At 40.4% G+C, this 16,447-nt stretch overlaps 4 protein-coding genes and 1 pseudogene across 7 annotated transcripts in view; 1 reads left to right on the forward strand and 4 right to left on the reverse strand.

The window, feature by feature from the left end:
* LOC124320441 overlaps positions 1-16,447 on the forward strand; it is a 313,411-nt pseudogene that overhangs the window by 79,032 nt on the left and 217,932 nt on the right.
* Positions 1-16,447, reverse strand: part of LOC124320274 (peroxidase-like) — a 136,888-nt gene that overhangs the window by 65,610 nt on the left and 54,831 nt on the right. The window lies entirely within an intron of this gene.
* On the reverse strand, positions 341-5,624 carry LOC124320401 (microtubule-associated protein 4-like). Of its 2 annotated transcripts, none has more exons than XM_046783281.1 (7): positions 5,230-5,624; positions 3,181-3,221; positions 2,883-3,006; positions 2,513-2,718; positions 1,993-2,262; positions 1,433-1,534; positions 341-890 (listed from the first exon to the last, which is right to left on the reverse strand). In XM_046783281.1, exons 1-7 carry the CDS (start codon positions 5,309-5,311, stop codon positions 828-830), a joined length of 888 nt encoding a protein of 295 aa, XP_046639237.1. In that variant the 5' UTR covers positions 5,312-5,624; the 3' UTR covers positions 341-827. The 2 variants fall into 2 exon arrangements, with proteins under 2 accessions (XP_046639237.1, XP_046639236.1); XM_046783280.1 differs by having other exon boundaries at positions 3,181-3,224; positions 5,230-5,622.
* On the reverse strand, positions 11,116-12,004 carry LOC124320445 (zinc transporter zipt-7.2-like). Of its 2 annotated transcripts, XM_046783332.1 has the most exons (4): positions 11,918-12,004; positions 11,666-11,790; positions 11,598-11,617; positions 11,116-11,495 (listed from the first exon to the last, which is right to left on the reverse strand). In XM_046783332.1, the coding sequence occupies exons 1-4, from the start codon at positions 11,930-11,932 to the stop codon at positions 11,233-11,235; spliced, it is 423 nt and encodes a 140-aa protein (XP_046639288.1). In that variant the 5' UTR covers positions 11,933-12,004; the 3' UTR covers positions 11,116-11,232. The 2 variants fall into 2 exon arrangements, with proteins under 2 accessions (XP_046639288.1, XP_046639287.1); XM_046783331.1 differs by having other exon boundaries at positions 11,598-11,790.
* LOC124320462 (neuropeptide-like protein 31) lies at positions 12,527-13,221 on the reverse strand. Of its 2 annotated transcripts, XM_046783348.1 has the most exons (4): positions 13,076-13,221; positions 12,845-13,004; positions 12,791-12,814; positions 12,527-12,693 (listed from the first exon to the last, which is right to left on the reverse strand). In XM_046783348.1, the coding sequence occupies exons 1-4, from the start codon at positions 13,088-13,090 to the stop codon at positions 12,659-12,661; spliced, it is 234 nt and encodes a 77-aa protein (XP_046639304.1). In that variant the 5' UTR covers positions 13,091-13,221; the 3' UTR covers positions 12,527-12,658. The 2 variants fall into 2 exon arrangements, with proteins under 2 accessions (XP_046639304.1, XP_046639303.1); XM_046783347.1 differs by having other exon boundaries at positions 12,791-13,004.

Genomic DNA, 16,447 nt, shown 5'->3' on the forward strand with positions numbered 1-16,447 from the left:
AGAAACAACACACCCTGTCCAGCTGGAAGTCATCGTCACCGTCGCAAGAGCGACAAGAATAGAGTAATCAAGAAGAATGGCAAGGGGCGATGGAAAATATAGCCGTCCAATCATAATACACCAGCGCATACAGTCCGATACTTTGACCGAAATTTCTTATAAAATCTGGGACAGTATATATACGTGTCAAGCGGAAACAAGAATCATCTTTTTGTTATTTTTCTTTTTTTTATGTATCATCAATATTTAAAAAAATCAGCTGTAGTAGTAATTGGGGAGTAATAAGGAGACGTAAATTGAGAAATAGAGAAGATGTCAAATAACGTATAGAGATTTTGGGTGTAGTCAACATCAAATACTGTATGTAATACGATAATCCATCATATCTTGGAGAGGAAGAAATATAGAGAAAAGAGAATTGAACAACGGCTTTAAAATGGGAGACGGATGTGGAAGTGTTTCAATTTTTTAACTTTTTTTTTCAAATTCTTTTTTCGAATGGAAGCTCACAATCCGGTTGAACGGGTATGGGTTTAATATTTAGAATGGAGGATCTTGCGTGATTGCGTATTTGAAAAAAAAAAAATTTTCATTTGTTTATCAAAATTGACTTAGTCCTATTTTCCAGGAGGAGGAAAGGTGGGAGATGGGGGGGCTAATGAAAAAAAAGAGGTGTTTGGGGAGTGTGAACGTGTCTTATCAATTATATGTCAATGCAAACTTGTCTTTTTTTTTTTTAATTCTTTTTGATGGTTTTTGAGTGTAAAATGTGGCGTGACGGTGATGCAAGATTTTGGAGGATTGCGCAATAACGAGGCGTGCGGCATTCACTGATTCAGGTGCTCGTGTTGGGAATTATCCGACGGCTGTAAGAACGATGGCTCGGGACTCTGAAAACAGTTGAAACAATTTAAATGCAATGGTGTTGTTGACTTTTAGATCCCAAGACACCATTTCTTTCAAATCAACAACAACTTGTACATCTTTATCATGTCAGGTTGTTTTTTGTTTGTTTGTTTGTTTTTACATTGTTTCCAAGTCGTCAAACCTGATAACATTCCGACACCGATGGAGTCGACACGGGCCATGATTAAAAACGAGCTTTTAGCAATTTTCATATTATTATGACGAGGCTCCACCGGTTCGTGATCGTTCAATGCTTTTAATTAAAGTAGTGAACTCGAAACAAAGGAAAATCAATTGATCAAATAATAGGACGGAATATTGCAGAGAGAAGATGAGTCGAACCTTCCACCGCCTTGATGGATCAAAGGCCAAGCAAAGTTTACACGGTGTTCTTGTTACACTCATTTTCTCTCTGTACAACAACAAAAACCAAATTTTAACATTAAACCTTCCAATTTTTAGTTTTCTTTTTCGAATCAGATTTTGCCGGTGAAGTTGAGAAATCGCAAACTAAAATGAAGCTCACCTGTGTAATGGATGCTCGTCCTTCTGAGCTGGCTTTGGAGGACGATGCTTTGCTCAATCGGCTATCACCACGTTGTTTTAAATATTCCTTGTCGTCAAAAATCTAAAAGCCCACACGTGTTTTTGCATCACTGAATTTGTGTTTCTTTTTAAAATGATAATCATGAACCCATACGCCAAGCCCTCGAGAGCCTCTCGGATTTAATTGGAAAAAATAAATCAAACATTTTCTAGCGAAACATTTTCAAACTAAAAAGATAAAATATCGGCAACTTAAAAAAAGACGAAACCAAAAGTTTTTTTTTTGTTCGGTGCGGATTGTGATGATTTTACGTTAAAAAAACAAAACTGAAAAGTCGGCCACACGTGATTGTAAAACAAAAATTGATTGGAAGCGTAGTGGCAATTTCCGCACCTACCTGAAGATTCGCAACTATTTAACACGACCCGTAATCTTAACATGTAATACCAACGATAAATCATATAAATGATTATTTAGAGAAGTATGTTTAGATACTAGCCCAGTTATTTTGAACGTTATTGAATAAAAAGTGATAATACCTTGACGTTTCCTCCTCCAGGAACGTGTTTCATGTTCAGGATGGATCCCACCTTGGATTTGGCATTGTACTCGAGTTTCCGAGACTCAATCTTCTTGTCACCACCCCCTGGCTTGTGGTTGGCATTCTGCAACGATCCGATTCTCGATTTAGCTTCGACCTGAACTTTCTTGCTCTCGATTTTGACATTGCCACCGCCCGGCTTGTGCGTAGCGTTTTCCAACGAGCCAATTTTAGGTCTGGCGTTCCATTGCAACTTTACGGATTGGATCTATATAAGTGCGTGTGTGCAAGTAAGAGAGAAAACAAACAAACAAAGATAAAGAGAATCAATACGCTGTAAAGTAATAATGCTTTTCGAATTGTGTGAGAAAAATTGTTTGAGGAGAGAAGGTCGTAGTTGGCAATCGGCCGCTAGGTGGCGTTGCCAGCACAAACAAAAAAGTCGACACACGAGGTACTTGAGAAATTTGAATAAAGGAAAAAGTCCAATTGTGTGCTTTAAAGAAGAATATATTTACCTTGACATCACCACCTGAAGGTGTGTAGTTTTCGTTACGAGCCCCGATGCGTGGTTTGGCTTCAATCTGAATCTTCTTTGATTCGATTTTGACATGGCCACCACCTGGCTTGTAGTTGGCGTTGGCCAAAGAACCGATTTTGGAGTGCACAGTCTTCAGGTTTGGAGAAGGAGCAAAACCCACCTGCACTTTGTTCATCGGTACTTCTGAAAATGCAAAACATGATATCCAATTAACATTTGCTTCAAGTTTTTTTTTTCTGTTTTGTCCCATTGTAGGGTATTGACTGATTCCTGACGAGTTCCCAACATCTGGGTGAGTGCCAAGTTATACATTTATTCTTGATGGATGTTGTGCATATTGTGCTTACTCTGCGCCATTTTGGATGGAGTTGGTGGGGATTCAGCCGATCTAGTGGGAATCTTGCTCAGACTGCTAGTCACCGATGTTCTGGAATTGGTTTTCTGTAATGTGCTGTTCAGACTGCCTGGTTCCTAGAATCCAACATAGCTTTCATCATTTTCTTATCAAATAGGATTATTCAAATGTTTTGAAAGCCCAGTGTGATTGAAACCAACTGTTTCATTTGATCCCTTTTCCCAGTATCCCAATAGACCCTTTTCAATTGATTGTTGACAATAGGGATTATAGATTTACGAAGACTTTACCTTGGCTTGGGTGCTCTCGTCAACGCCACTATCGTGATCCCCTTCTATAAAAATAAAAATAAAAAAGGGTGAGGTGGGGGAGAGAAAGAAAGAAGCGGAAACAATTCGTTAGTTAACGATGAACGTAACAGAATCCATACAATTGTATACACGTTTGTTTTTTGTTTTTCTAATTCGATAAAAGAATTACGGTACCGATGTTATGGAGAACTTAACCGGCAGGATAGTACGGGCAAGATGCACTAGGCAGACGGGAATTATGTGGCTTTATAATACCCAGGGAATCACACACACACACCACCGAAACCGAGAGACGAGAAAACCCTAGAACCGACCCCGCCCACTGCTGCTGCTGCTGCTGCTCATCATGACCTCGGCCAGCAACGCGCAAATAACACCCCAACATGGAAAAGGGAAGTGTGAGATAGCTGGACACTACGGATTCGTAGTGGGAATCGCGTTTCACGAACGAATCAGGAAAACCGCTAGGGGAAAATCTCATATTTTAGTTTGTTAAAATCGATGGCCCCTCATGAACTCGTCGAGCTTGTTCATTTTCTTTCCGGAAGAGAACAAAAAGGGAAGAATCGAGTCAGCTTATTACTCAACAAATAGGAAGAACCCCCCCCCCCCCTCCCCACACCAATCGATGAAGTGCGTTCACATAGAATAGAAAACGGGAGCGGGAGTCCCGCGCATGACCGTCTTCCCGCTCCCGGTATTGATTTCGTTGCCTCTTTCTTCCTTCCAAGACTCCCGCTAAAGTTTATTTCGTAGTCGTCCCGCAATATTACGATCAAAACGAATTTCTTGTTTAATATCAACGGACAAACTACAAACAACATTTTCTTTTTGGATCGTTTTTTACTCGATTCAACCCCTACAGTCGTAGTAGTAGTAGTAGTAGTATTGTACGGTACCCGGGATACGCCCTAAATCTACCCGTTAGCGATTTACCTTTTACTGTCGTCGACCGACTCCCACAGACACACGATCGCCCAATGAAATTCTAAACTCTCCCTGTTGATTTCTATTGACTTTTACTGGAATTATATGGAGGGGAGAGTTCCTTTGCGTTTGTCTGTGTGTGTGTGTGTGTGTGTGGGTCTGCTGTACAACTTACGGTACCGGACGGATGCTCCACCCGGGCGTTAGTTTGAGTCACGGGTGCGCATTTTTAGATCCGCGTTAGAGCTCATGATATGGCAACAGTAGAGAGAGAGAAAAAGCACACGTGGTTGTGGATCAGTTCCAGCTTTTTTAGATTCACAAAGAAAACAAAAGAAAACAAGAATGAAACAAAAAAAAAAGAAATAGCTAACAAACAAACCATTTCGCCTCATTATAAGCGATGGTGGACCGTAACGACCTTTTCACACAAAGAGTCGAGTGGGACGAGTCCAAGCATTTTTTTCCCCCTCAACTGACCTCATTCTACTTTAATGTACTAAAACACTCGTGAAAATTAGTTTTCCAATTTCTCAGACACCTACCAAGCGACTACTCATCCTGGGAATGGATCGATCCGGAAGTATTGACAAATACTTATTGAATATCAAAGAAAATTGTAAAAAAACTATTTGAAAAGAGCACGCAGATGGTATTACAATGGTTGGGGGGGACCATCTCTTTTTTCGTCACGGGCAATCGAATTGTACAGAAAGAAAAAAAACCTAAAATTTTGTTCTTTCTTTCTTTCCGTCTACTTTCTCTCCCTCGATTGTTGTCTTAAGCTCTTAACACACATCGGCATAGACGTAAATGGTGCTCGGTATGCTAAGGCAGAGAGAGAGAGAAGTATGTGTGAGAATACATTGACCTCTTGCCGTAGCCCCAAGCTTCCAAAAAAGATTCTTGACGTTGGACTCCCTTTCACGGTTTTTCAAACGTATTAGAGAGAGCCATCTTTCATCGACCGAAAAATCTGTTACAGCCTGCCATCGGGAATTTCGACTCCCTCTTTTCTTTTTCTTTTTCACTTGTACATTTTAACAAATCAAACGCACCTGTTGGCTAATTAGACGGAAATGGCTGATGTTTTTTTATTACCTTGGGGTGTCGGCGATGGACGACTCTCTCTACTCTGATCGAGGGAGACGCCTTCCCGGGAACAGGTTTCGATGTCGGCCATGTTGTGTGTTGTTTGAATTACGCTGTTCGTGAATAGTCAAAGTTTCCGACAAGCGGGACCGCCGTCGACGTGAAAAAACTCGACTTCTCAAAAAGTCCAAAAGTCGATGAAGAATAATCAACTGACGTAGTAGAGAGAGCGCGGGGGGAAAAAAAGGGAAGAACTGGATCGAGTTATCACGCAGCAAACAGCACCGACTTGATAAAAACTTTTTTTTTCCACTAGCTGGTTTGTTAAAGACGACGTCTCGGCATGCAACGCGCCAACGAATGGAGACAGACTGCGTCGGGAGTTGTCGGACGAGAGCTAGAGAAAAGAGCGCTTGTGTCGGAGACTTGCACTAACTAAAACCGGGGAGGTGGGAGTGGGTGGTGGTGGGACTCTCTCCCTCAGTCGCTTACAGGCCGCGCTCTATAGTTTCTCTCTTGTGTGTGTATATCTAGTATATAAAATGGCGTATTTTTTTTCCCGGCGTGCTCCGGCACGAAGCGCCGCCTCTTGTCTTGATTTAATAAAAACACCCGAGTCATTTTCCTTTAAGGATGGGGAGTTTTTGTTTTGTCTGAAATTTTTATTTTATTTCTTTTTTTAGGCGGGGAGTGAATTACATTGGGTGAAATATCTATCTTGATACAATTCCGTGAGTAATGTGAGACTGTTGGCAAGCGATGGATTTCGCCCGCCTTGTTATCACGTGTGCGCGAATGTCTTAGTGCGAGTTTTAGCGCTGGCCATTGTTTGCATCGCTCGTTGGGTTTCACGTCTAGTCGGAGTCGGACGTCCATTAAAAACAACTTTTTTTTTGTCTGACACCTCTGGAATCGTGTCTGACTTGCCCCTCCGTTTGATATCCTTCTTTTGATTGATTTAACGTTGATGTCTGGAATGTTCTACCATCCCTCTTTTCTATACATGTCCCGACATCAAGGCCGCACTTTGTGCCCCTTACGCTACCAGACACGTGTACCAACTTATCCTCGATTACGTTTAAATGATTCGATATGTAGGTACATGTAAAACTATTTGAATTAAAAACCCAGAAGGAAATTTAAATCAAATTGTTTTTCGATCAGATAAACTCATCTAATGGCCCTCTATAAACCCCACAAAGTTCATTGATTAGATTTTCTTTCTTTCTTTTAACTTTTTTGTTTTTGTTTCAATTGACGGGAATGCGACGGAAAGTCCTGATTGTCTGACAGTAGAGTAACGAGGAAGCGTGCAACGATTGCACGCTCCCGGGACTATTGAAGGGTGGGGGGGGGGGGGGGGAAGGGTGGAAAGGTCGTTGATCGTCGAGGGTAGAATAATCATCTGGATGCTATAGGTTGTACCTGCTAGTTTTACTCTTTGCTCATGTGGGAGAATACCGAGGGTCATTAAGTCGGGCTTGGTCCGTCTAGTGTGCATCCGCACCACCATATATACACCGCCTTATTGTTGTTTTGTTACAGCCATGGCGTCATTTGTGTACACACACTCATGTCAGTACCTCGCACAGCTATAGAGATTTTTTTTTGTTTCCACCTGTCCAACTATGACGACTGCGCACAGGAATGTCAATCTCGTGGCATTGTGTCGATTTAGACGAAATACAAAAAGAGTAAAAAAGTAAAAAAAAAAAAGCGTCGAACTGCTACTGTCGTGGCGACGAGTTGGTTGCGTGATCCTGATGTCTATTTAGGAAAAGAATTCTCACTCCGCAAAGAGAGAGAGAGAGAGAGATCCGTGTCACGCAATCATTTGTTATTTTCACCCCCACCATCTGCCGATTGATTAGAATCTCCTCGCGATTTCATTTAGGTATTTTTTTTATTATCGCTCTATACCTGTGTCTACCTGTACGCTAGCGATCCTGCTGCTGTTTGGCTCTTTGATCGTGACCGTTATATTCTTCACGGCAGAGATAACACGTTGAAATATTCATACGCGTACGATAATAACAATAAATGATAAAACATTTTCCGTGGCAACTTTGTGCAAACAAACAGGAAATCGCACACATCACAGGGGGGTGATGTCAGCTATCGCTTTTAAAGGAGGATCCGCACCGTATCATTATTATCTGTTTCGGTTGTTATGTTGTTGAAACCCCGCCTGTTTCGTTACGGATCATGCTGCCATCATTCACTATGTACGAGCTTTCGACCCAGCAACGGATCGAAACTATTTGATTCAATCATCTTACATATTGCACAGCATCAGCAGGAATAGACGAGGCTCTGTATTGGATCGTGTTCCCATGACAACCTCCACTTAACAACACGTCCGTTTCCGGACAGTGCTGCTGCTGTGTACTTTACACACAAAGATTTCGGTGCCATATCCTGGAACGGCTCAACAGAATGCTATTCATCTAATTATATTCACTACTTCCTCTTATCCGATTTAAATGCAGCGAGAGCTGCGTGCTCATCAGACTTGAACGTATTTTACTTTTTTTTATTTATTTGTTTTGTGATCGTCTTTGCGCTGATGGTGATACACCAACGCTCACACAAAAAGAAGCCGGTAATTGACTAGCTCGACGTGAAAGCAAAAAAAAAAAAAATAAGACTTACGTGATCGAAGAGTTGGCCGCTATCTTCTTCTTCTTTCTCCCTTTTTGCCGTAACGATCCGCAGGCACGGAATCACCCAAGACGGAATTCCGGAACCGATATACTATACGTAATATATTCCAAATGCAAAGGCGATGCTTTGGCCTGACCGAACCAACCCACACACACAAACACACAACAAAAAGAAAGTCAATATCCAACACGACACGACGGATTGTTTTGTTGTTGGTCTGCACGTCTTTCTCGCTCACGAATTCTCTTTGATCTATTACACGCTAACGTGTTTTGATGGTCGTGCACGAAACGGAGAAAAACTTGCAAATGGGGAGAAAAAAATGCCCGTCAGCCTGTATGTGTGTATGTGTCAGTGTGGCTGACGATAGGTAATTAACTTGGTCTCACGCTGATACAGGGCAGTGCTCGACTGTGCGTTCGACTAGTTGACATGAAAGTGTAATCGTTGCCAGTGCGCGCGCTGCGGGAATAGAACGGATCGCGCCCTCGGTCAGCGTGACTGTCCGCGGTACATCATCGGGAAAATGAGGTCGAGCCGCTAGTCTTTTGTTGACTCCAACTAGGTGGCACTGGTGGCAGCACACACATGTTTTTTTTTTTTTGGGGGGGGGGGGGGGGGGGCTTGGCTGTTTATTTTTGGGGTTTCTAGAAATTTCACGATGCCACCACTTTTTCTTATTACCTTCTTCCTGGGGTCCATCGCTTGCCCATTTTTGTATTTTTCTATTCTTTCCTTTTTCGACGATTAATGATCCATCATGTTAACAACAAATTCAAAACCCCCTGCCCATCGAAACGGAAGGCCTTGTTTAGATTTACGGACCTTCTGCCTGTCTGCTTTGTGTACACCCTGTTACGAAGCTGTTTTTCTTCCCCCTCTGCCTTTTCTTCTTCTTGAATCAGTTTGAATGTGGAATGCCTATTACATTCCGTTGAACGATGGTTACTACCTGCTAACTCATCAAATTCGTTTGGAGGAGTGGGAATCTCTCCATCATGTGTCCGGCAGCTAGACAGATTTCACGCACACATCCCCCTTGAAATTGTACAGTACAGCAACGACCGGTTCTAAAAGGATCCCTCCTTCGGTCTCGTTATATCTTGACAATTGGATTGTTTCCAAGCAGAAAAAAAAATCTATAATTGATGAAAGACGTTGTCATACTCACGATCTTTGGTTGTTTTGTTGTTTACAGTTATTTTTAATTATGGTGAATCCCGTCCCCTCGCGACCGTCGCCATCTGCTGTGCATTTCTAAATGAGTTGGAATATTCGCCGTGTGTGTGTTGCGCTTCAACAAGAAGATAAATCAATTTCGTCGTGTGGATTTCAAAAGGAGAAACTTGAGTCGGCTGGAATTTGTATGTATGCATAATCATTTTGTACCCCCGTTGAAGTTTATTTATACAACTCTTTTTTTTTTCTTTCTTTTCAGGATCGGTCAAATAATTCCTTTGAATGCACTCGAGTTGTGAAACTTGAGCCCTCCATTGCGATAAGCGGTGATGAACGATGTCAAATTCTCAACAGGTTTTTCTTCTTCTTCAAGCTCAGGTGTTTGGTGTTTTCCTGTATTTGATCCTTCCGATTTCCCCACGTAGCAAGTTCACCTGCCTTTTCCTTGTAATGGATAGGGCCATATATCTCAAACTAAAATCTTTGTTTCTGTCTAGAGGAAGACATCACGATGAAGGACGAGGGGCTAGCACGTTATGCAGAGGGCTTTTGTCACGTCAACATAATCTTCGGGCCTTTGTTCTACGACGCACGTAAGTCAGATCAACTGAAACGCAGTATAAAGTCCGCATAACAGTCAATTGGAATCGCATGCCTTGCAGTATACGACCGATAATTCAAGCAACGTGCATTACGTAACTGTAACGGCCTAACAATTCGTGAAATTTTGAAAACAACAAACAGAGCTGCAGCGCAGGTTGTAAACATAACTTCCTGAAAGTAGAGCAATGTTCAAACAAAGAGAGTGGCTCTGCTATTTCTTATAGTTTTTCAAATTTGGCTGATTTGCGTAGATAACTACTTTAGACTGCTTCTAGTGGATTTCAATAATCTGAGCTTTCCAAGTAAAAATGTATGAAATCTTTTTACCATTTAGATTCGTAATCACTCAAAGACACGCCGACACAAGTTATGCTCTGTTAAATCGCCTCTGGGATTTCCAATACCATTTTTAGTATTTACATTAGATTCCTATTATCGCCCATTATCAAATAATTTCTAAATAAATATGGATATCTTTAACATTTCGTTGACTTTGTAATAGAATTAATCGATTGTTTGACGAGAAAAAAAAAACTCGCCAAGGTTTTCAAAACTGGTTTGTGACAGCTAATCAGTCACCAGATTGATGCCACAATGGGCTTTTTTTATTGAAAGGAGATAGAACTGGATTCGTACTAAAAATCTTATGTCAGTGTTTTTTTTTTCGCCTATATACTACGAAGCCGTAAAACTTTCCGTAAAACTAACTTGAAAATATCAAAGTGCACTTCACAAAACAGATCAAAATCAAGTGGATGATAAAAGTTGATGAAAGAAACAGATTTGAACCACTGAAACAGGTTGGGCCGCTAACTCCACCTACAGTATCAAAATCCTAAATGAGATCCTCGTTTTATTCAAAGTGACAGAACATTTTTGCTCAACATAGTGTATGCGTAAGAACGCTTGTAATCCCATTCACATGAAACGTGCCGTCAGCCGCATTGCGTACCGAGACAAAATCACCCTGCGTACAAATCAATTATTGCACCTTGTAAATAATTGCTCTGTATTGTTCTGAAAAGATTAAGAAAATCAATGTTATTTATTTTTATCTGTTTATTTCAGACCAAGTTTTAAATCACCTCGCAGAAGCTCGACTTCCAAGCCTGGCTTCTATGGTTGAAAATCCTCGGCACCTTAGCGGTTATTTGAACGCCTGCCGTGTGCAACTGATTCAAATCAGCGCAGGACGACATCTACCCGAAATATGGAGAGTTACGTTTGGCTCTTGGTTACGTAAAGCCCTCCTACGTTGATGTGAAATCCCGACATCAATAAGACGTCCGCGAAAACAAGACCACTCCCGCCCTTTCGGCGCTTTCCGATGCAATTATTAAATAAGGTAAGAACCACCCCTTCTTGTTTTTGTTTTTTTGTGTAAGACTGCGAGCGGCTGTGATTTTGCTGTCATGCTAAAGATAGGTAATTGAGTAATCGAAATTTTCATCAAGCTAATTATAGATTGTATTAGTTATACTTTTTTTTTAATTGCATGTGACTCAATGTATAAGGAACTATGGACGTTTAGGGGAAAAATATCAATTTTGCGTGTGATTTCCATAATCAATATGCGTGAACGTTGTGGCCGTATCCGTGCCCGTGACCGTGCCCGTGCCCGTGGGCGTGGGCGTGATTGTGGTGGCCGTACCCGTGGTTGTGTCCGTGGGAGTGTCCGTGGGAGTGTCCGTGAGCGTGAGCATTGTTGTGGGCGTGTCCGTGAGCATGAGAATTGCTGTGATGGCTTACAACTTTGTTGATACTGGTGTAACCAGAATGCCCGTGGTTATAGCCCGAGTTATGTCCATGAGCAAAACCTGATCCATAACCTTAAACAGCAATGACATGAAAGTCAATCAAGTTATGATTTTTACGACGATCAACTAATTGAATAAATCTAATTAAGAAATTAATTTAAAAATTGTGCTCACCTCCATATCCGTGACCACCATATCCAGCTCCATGTCCATGCCCACCATATCCTGCTCCGTAACCCAGCAAACCACCGTACGCTCCAAGATGTCCCTCGGCCGTTTCAAGATCTTTATTGCTCTCAGAAGCCGCTTGTTGTTGTTCGACTGGGGCCGCAATGGCTCCGGCAATGCAAGACACGGCAAATAAAACCTTTATGATAATTGGGAAACATTACGCTACTGTTTCTAAACGACGATTGAACAAATTTGTGGTTATGCAACAATGGCCTTAGGTAAATCTTACTATTAAATTCTTTTGATTTCATTACGTAACTTACTTTGAAAGCAATCATGTTGAGTAGAGAGGAGATGTAGTGGTAACTGGAGTGGTCGAGTTGAGTATGAAAAATTTCCGAATAAATGTTCGTTTATATACTTACAGTGAAAGTATTAAAGACATAAGATTTGAATAGTTTGTTTGTTCATTAAAATAAAAAACCCAGAAGTAAAGGCGTTGTTCAATCGTGTACATAAGTTTGAGTCCAAAAAACAAAAGGCCCATTTAGAGAGAAAGAAAAAGACAATGCTGCTCCATTTAACTATGTCGCCTGACCGAGTTTGTTCTAGCGTAAAAAGTAAGAACAGTCGAGTTTTCACTTCCTGGGAGTCTGATCATATCTTTTAAACTCTCACGCTAATCGTGACATACCGAGGTGTCACGCAACAATGCCAATGCGAATTTGTTGTGCGATTTGTTAGCACATTATTCAATTTCGCTCCAACCATCCAAAGAATCAGGTACCCAGTAAACTAACCGAATTCTCGCAGTAGATTTTTGAGGCAATAGAATGTCGTGGCACCAGTGAACACATGGCCTCGTTAGTCTTTATTAAATGTTTGCCATTAATTCAAACGAAACATTTGAAAGTGAATTTTTCTCCAATTGATTGATTTTAAGTTTTTTATTAAATTATTAGAATATTCTGGCCACGAATGAAGTAAAGTACATCAGTTTACCACACGTAAGATAAAGATATTACATTATTTCATTGCGAGAGCCACACAGATTACAGGTGTTTTTAGTAGGAGCTGCCGTAGTGGTTGCCAGAGTGTCCTAGAAGAACAGAATTATTTCAGAAATTAATTTCTCATTGCAGCCATTAATTAATTTCAAACAAGACCAATAAAAGTTGATTAATTTTTTTGTTTACCGTAGCTTCCGTAGCTGTTTCCGTGGCTGTGTCCGTAGCCACCGTAGCTCCCGTAACCGTGTCCATAGCCACCATAGCTCCCGTAACCGTGTCCATAGCCACCATAGCTTCCGTAACCGTGTCCGTAGCCACCGTATCCTCCGTAGCCATAGCCGCGGGATTTCTTGGCCATAGTGACAGCCACAAACATCAAAGCGAAGAGAAGGAAAGCAATCTATAATTGAAGTCAAATAAAAATGTTAGCACAGATGTACACGAACGTATAATCTAACTCTAACTAAATACTTTGAAATTAGCCATTGTTGTTTGATTGAGAGTGTTTTTGTAACAAATTCAACGATGCGATTGATTCAATCGTGGAAGGTGATGTGATGATTCAAAATGCACGCATGCTCATTTATACCCCCTGTTGAGAGGGGGGGGGGAGACAGATAAACCTGTTTAACCAGCTATAACAGTGACACTTACAACGGAGTCTACCCATTCGGCGTAACCTTACATGTAATTGAAGGACTAGTGAAAGTGAATTAGAAGAATGCAATTGCAACGCGAGGATGGAAATGGAGCGCGTTTATAGTTGGAATTCAGAACAGACGCGATTTTCTAAAGTGACATATTTGACAGCGCCCTTCCTATCCAATCAACATGTCGTTTAAAGGGTACTGTGGACGCTTAATTGAAAAAAGGGAAACTTTTCGTTTGAAGTTAGCTAACTCAGGGGTTGGTGGTGGTTGCTACCCTCTTAGACAATTCCGAAATGTAAAACGATTAAATCAGTCTGCTGTAAAAAATAATGCAAAGAAACCCTGTTCCCTCCGTCATCCGTAATGGGTGCAACGAATCAGTGTAGTATCAACTCGTTTAATTTCGTTAAATTTTAGGGTTCTCGTCTGGCTTATACGTTATTGACCCACATACATTTGATCCGCAAAACAAAAACAAACTGGTTCCATGTGCGGTGTCTCGTTCTTGCGCAACAACAAGGACAGCACCATAATATATAGTTTTCAAGTTGACTATGGGTTACATTTCTGTAAATGAATCAGCACCTTAATGATCATGCATGCAAACTTCGCTCTCACGAACTTTTACTGGTTGCGAAACCAGACTCGCCTTTCTCAGATTTCTTTTTCTGATTTGATTTCTAATCTCTCGCCAGATATGTATCATTCAGTGCTGGTACTTGAACTTGTTTTTAAAACAGTGTTGATGAATGAATGAAAGAATGAATGAAGGAGTTATGTATTTATGACTTGTTTTTGAAATTCCCAGCAGATTTCTCCATTCGTAACCATCATCTATTTTTGTCAAGCTCGTTTGGTTGCTTTTTTCAACCACCATTGCACCACCGCACTTTTTTTTTTTTTTTAAATTTGAATGTTTCCTATTCTGCTGGTTTCTTCTCGACGTAGATTTAAAAGAACCTAGAAAACTACTTCAAGATAACCTCAGTAGATGTTAAAACAATGCCAAAAGATAGTATTTATCCTAACATAAGATTTATTATACAAAAATGATATTTTTTATATTTTTGAGACGGTGTCTCAGACCAAACAAAAACTGGTTTTTCTGGGTTACGTACATATGCCTTAAAAGAATCTCTCCACGACAAATGTTGTTATTACAATGGCGATGCAATTTTACGGGGCTAGTGTACTAGGCTCGTATATTTAAAAACAAGTATTTGTTTCTCGTCGTCTCAACACACGTAGCTGAGATAGCATTTGTTACTTAATTCCTGTTATTGATCAATTAACCGAAATGCGCAACCGGGCTTTAATTGGGACGAAGTCGTGGTTGACAACATTTTATATTATTTAAAACGAGCTGTCTGTCCGAGTTCCTTACATGACGCGACAGATCCTTCTACGGAAAATAAATGAATTTCCCCTGATATCTTTGAACAGCTTAAATCTTAAGACATGATCACATTTACTGCTGCAATTAACCTTGTGACACATTTTTTTTTTAAATATGCCACGTTACCCTTCAGCGAAGTTATTTTAGAACCCTCGCTTTCACCTAGGAACCACCTATACGGTTATTCTGTCGGCTAGAAAAACCAGCTTTTGGGAATGTGCTATTCGACACTCAGCCGACATTCAGCATAGACTGCATACACATTATGTACTTTAGCCTTCTAGAGTTGCTTTCTAGAGTTCTATTGAGATCTAACTCCGACACTGTTTAAGGTTATAGAATGCTGTTCTATCCGAATACACGCGGGAGTTCAAAGAGCGTGCTTTTACTATGTCTGTCCTGAACTAGATTTGCGATCCTAGTGACCTAGTAGTACAACCGCCAGTATATGGCGCATTGGCTAATTTTTTTATTCTAGTTTACGAAGTTTAACCTTTTGGATTCAATCGCATGACTAAAGCATAATTTTTTAAAATAATTATTTATTGAAGTGTTATTTGATGATTGTTTTTTCTACTAATGACCAATCGGTCGTGTTTATAGTACTATTTAATTTATATTTGTGATATTTTCTTTTACAGGTCATTTCATAACAGGTGGTATTCAAGCTGTTTGATGAGTCGCTCAGAAGTGCCTTAACTGAAACTCATTAAGGTAAAAATAACAAAAATGACACTAAATAACAGAGAAATGAAGGTGACAATGACATCTTATTTGAACGGATTTGTCAGAATTATGTCGTTGTATAGCCTACTCACAGATGGCGTTTAGACATCAGGTCTGTTTGGTGTTTGCACCGTCTTTTTCAAGCGATAAAACAAAGCACAAAGGTTCACAAAATGTTTTGTTTTGTGTACTAGAGCTGCATTGGAGTGAAAATCAAAGATTGCCAAAATTTCGTTACGATTCGAGAAATAATTCAGTAGGAGCTAGGACCCTTTAATGAGTTTATTCTACTCATAACCTCTACTCAAATCCTCATATCGTATAAAATTTATTCAATATGCGACAAACCAATAGTCAGAGAGTAAGAGTTACTGCGGTTTATGCTATTTTATCAGAATACTGCCATTCGTGCTTTTTAAGCCCAACAAAACACCACCACCTCGTGGCAGGAACATTTATTACTGGTGATCCTTTGTGTATGCCCCAACCCCCTAATAACACAACTCAGCTCCAAGCCAATCCCTGACGATACACCTTTGTTGAAGCCCCAATGATGTCTGCTCTACATTGTAGGAATAGGATTTATTCCTACAAGAAGAAAAGAAGCTGAAATGAACGTGAAGTGGTTAGAGAAGTTTTAAAAAGAATTATTGTTTTCAGCTTATTTTATATGTTGCAGAAATTCGGCTCGCGATGCATCGATGTCTGGTAGTGAGAAACGAATGGGTCTATCTGTTGAACGATAATAACCAAAACGGACCTAGAGGATATGGGCGAAAGTAACTACCGGTATTAAAGTAAGTGAGCAGAAGTACACATTGAATAACTAACAATGGACAAGGTAACTAACAGATCTATCGTTATGTACATGTCTGTCGTCGGATTTGTCGAAATCACTAACATTTTTATAGCCAGTGGCTGATTGCATAGAAATACTACTAACCTTTTATGATAAATATTTTGGCGTTTGCCTAGAGCAGGTCACCAAATCTCGAAGGCGGACAAATGGCCTTTTTTTTAGGGAACTGGCCAAACTCGAAAATGAAAACATCGAAGTTTGCTATGTAATTG

Source organism: Daphnia pulicaria, chromosome 1 (assembly GCF_021234035.1).
Source record: "Daphnia pulicaria isolate SC F1-1A chromosome 1, SC_F0-13Bv2, whole genome shotgun sequence".
NCBI lineage: Eukaryota > Metazoa > Arthropoda > Branchiopoda > Diplostraca > Daphniidae > Daphnia > Daphnia pulicaria.